This window comes from Nestor notabilis, unplaced genomic scaffold, assembly GCF_000696875.1.
Source record: "Nestor notabilis isolate BGI_N333 unplaced genomic scaffold, ASM69687v1 scaffold17478, whole genome shotgun sequence".
NCBI classification, from domain to species: Eukaryota; Metazoa; Chordata; class Aves; order Psittaciformes; family Psittacidae; genus Nestor; species Nestor notabilis.
Genome location: NW_009938927.1, coordinates 25,634 through 27,078, shown reverse-complemented (window position 1 = coordinate 27,078; position 1,445 = coordinate 25,634). Strand labels below are relative to the sequence as shown.

General features: G+C 61.2%; 1 protein-coding gene across 1 annotated transcript in view; it reads left to right on the top strand.

The window, feature by feature from the left end:
- Positions 1–530: 530 nt before the first annotated feature.
- Positions 531–1,445, top strand: part of ABCA2 (ATP-binding cassette, sub-family A (ABC1), member 2) — a gene marked incomplete at its 5' end in the record, with an annotated part of 19,023 nt that continues 18,108 nt past the window's right edge. The window contains 2 exon segments of the mRNA XM_010019609.1: positions 531–886; positions 1,164–1,323. Coding sequence (XP_010017911.1) covers positions 531–886; positions 1,164–1,323 — 516 coding nt within the window.

Genomic DNA, 1,445 nt, shown 5'->3' with positions numbered 1-1,445 from the left:
GGGGACATGTCCTGGACTGGGTTTCCCTCCTCACCAGGGTGTGTGGTGATGGGAGGGTGCTCTGTTACATGTCTTGGTCCCTCCTGATCACCCCTTTACCCCATATGGGCACCCTCTGCTCAGTCCCACAGCAGGACCCCAGATGATTCCCCTCCTTGCGCCTGCTCATATGCTGCCCAATGGATGGGCCTGGGTATCCCCAGCATCCTCCAAGCATGTCCCTGCAAGGTCCTCTCCTTTGGACTGGCAGTGTCCCTGGTGGCACAGCTCCCCAAGGCTGGCTCTGAGGTCCCCTGCCTTGTCTCACCTGAGTCTGACATGTCCCTTGTGGCCACCCCTCCTGCCTGAGAGACATCTCATGTCCCCAACAAGACCTTGCCAGCATTTGCTCGCACTCTTGCTGCCTGATAACCGTGGATGCATGGCACTGAGCCTGAGGCTCCAGCTGGGCACAGCTCCAGCCTTTTAATCAAGAAATGGGACATGCCACTGCTTGGGATTCCCTGTGGTCCCCTCCTGCTGTCACCCAGCCATGGGTAACCACTTTCCTGCAGCTGAAGCTGGATGAGGTGAACAGCACAGCTGCCCAGCACCGCCTCCATGCCCTCCTGGAGGACCTGGTGGAGATGGAGAAGGTTCTCCGTGACATGAACATCCTCTCAGCGCTGGCCAAGCTGCTGCCCAGGGGAGCCTGTGCCAGCAAGGCCCCGCCACCCACTGCCAACAGCACTGGCTGGGCCAGTGCCAACGCCACGGCCAGCAACACCACAGTAGAGGAGGAGGGTGCTGGGGGGAGCCCAGCCAGGGGTGACAACCCCCAGGGGCAGTTCTCAGCATTTGTGCAGCTCTGGGCTGGGCTGCAGCCCATCCTCTGTGGCAACAACCGGTACGAACCCTGGTGCATGGAGCAGCTGGATCCAGGCACCTTCCAGCTGGGATAGGGGTGTGGGAGTGTGGTCGAGGGCCCCAGTCACGCCTTGATGAGCACGTGGGAGATGGATGCTGCACTGTATCCTTGTGCCGTGCCCGGGGGAAGCTCCCTGTGCTGGGCTGCATGCACTGGCATGAGATTGAGTGGGGAGTCCCCTCATGGGTAGGGGTGGGAGCTGCCTGTGGTGAGGGGTGCTGGGGAGTCGTGTTGGCAGCCTGAGCCCCTTTTGCAGGACAATCGAGCCTGAGGCGCTGAAGCAGGGCAACATGAGCTCGCTGGGCTTCACCAGCAAGGAGCAGCGGAACTTGGGCCTCCTTGTGCACTTGATGACCAGCAACCCCAAAATCCTGTATGCACCTGTGGGCACTGAAGTGGATAAGGTCATTCTGAAGGTGAGGGTGCAGAGGCCAGGGCTTCTGTCCTTCCTCTCCCAACAGCCCCTCACATGCCCAGGCAGGCTCAGCGGGGCCAGAAGCAGGCAGCTGCCCTGACCCTTGGGGCAGCTATCTGCGTG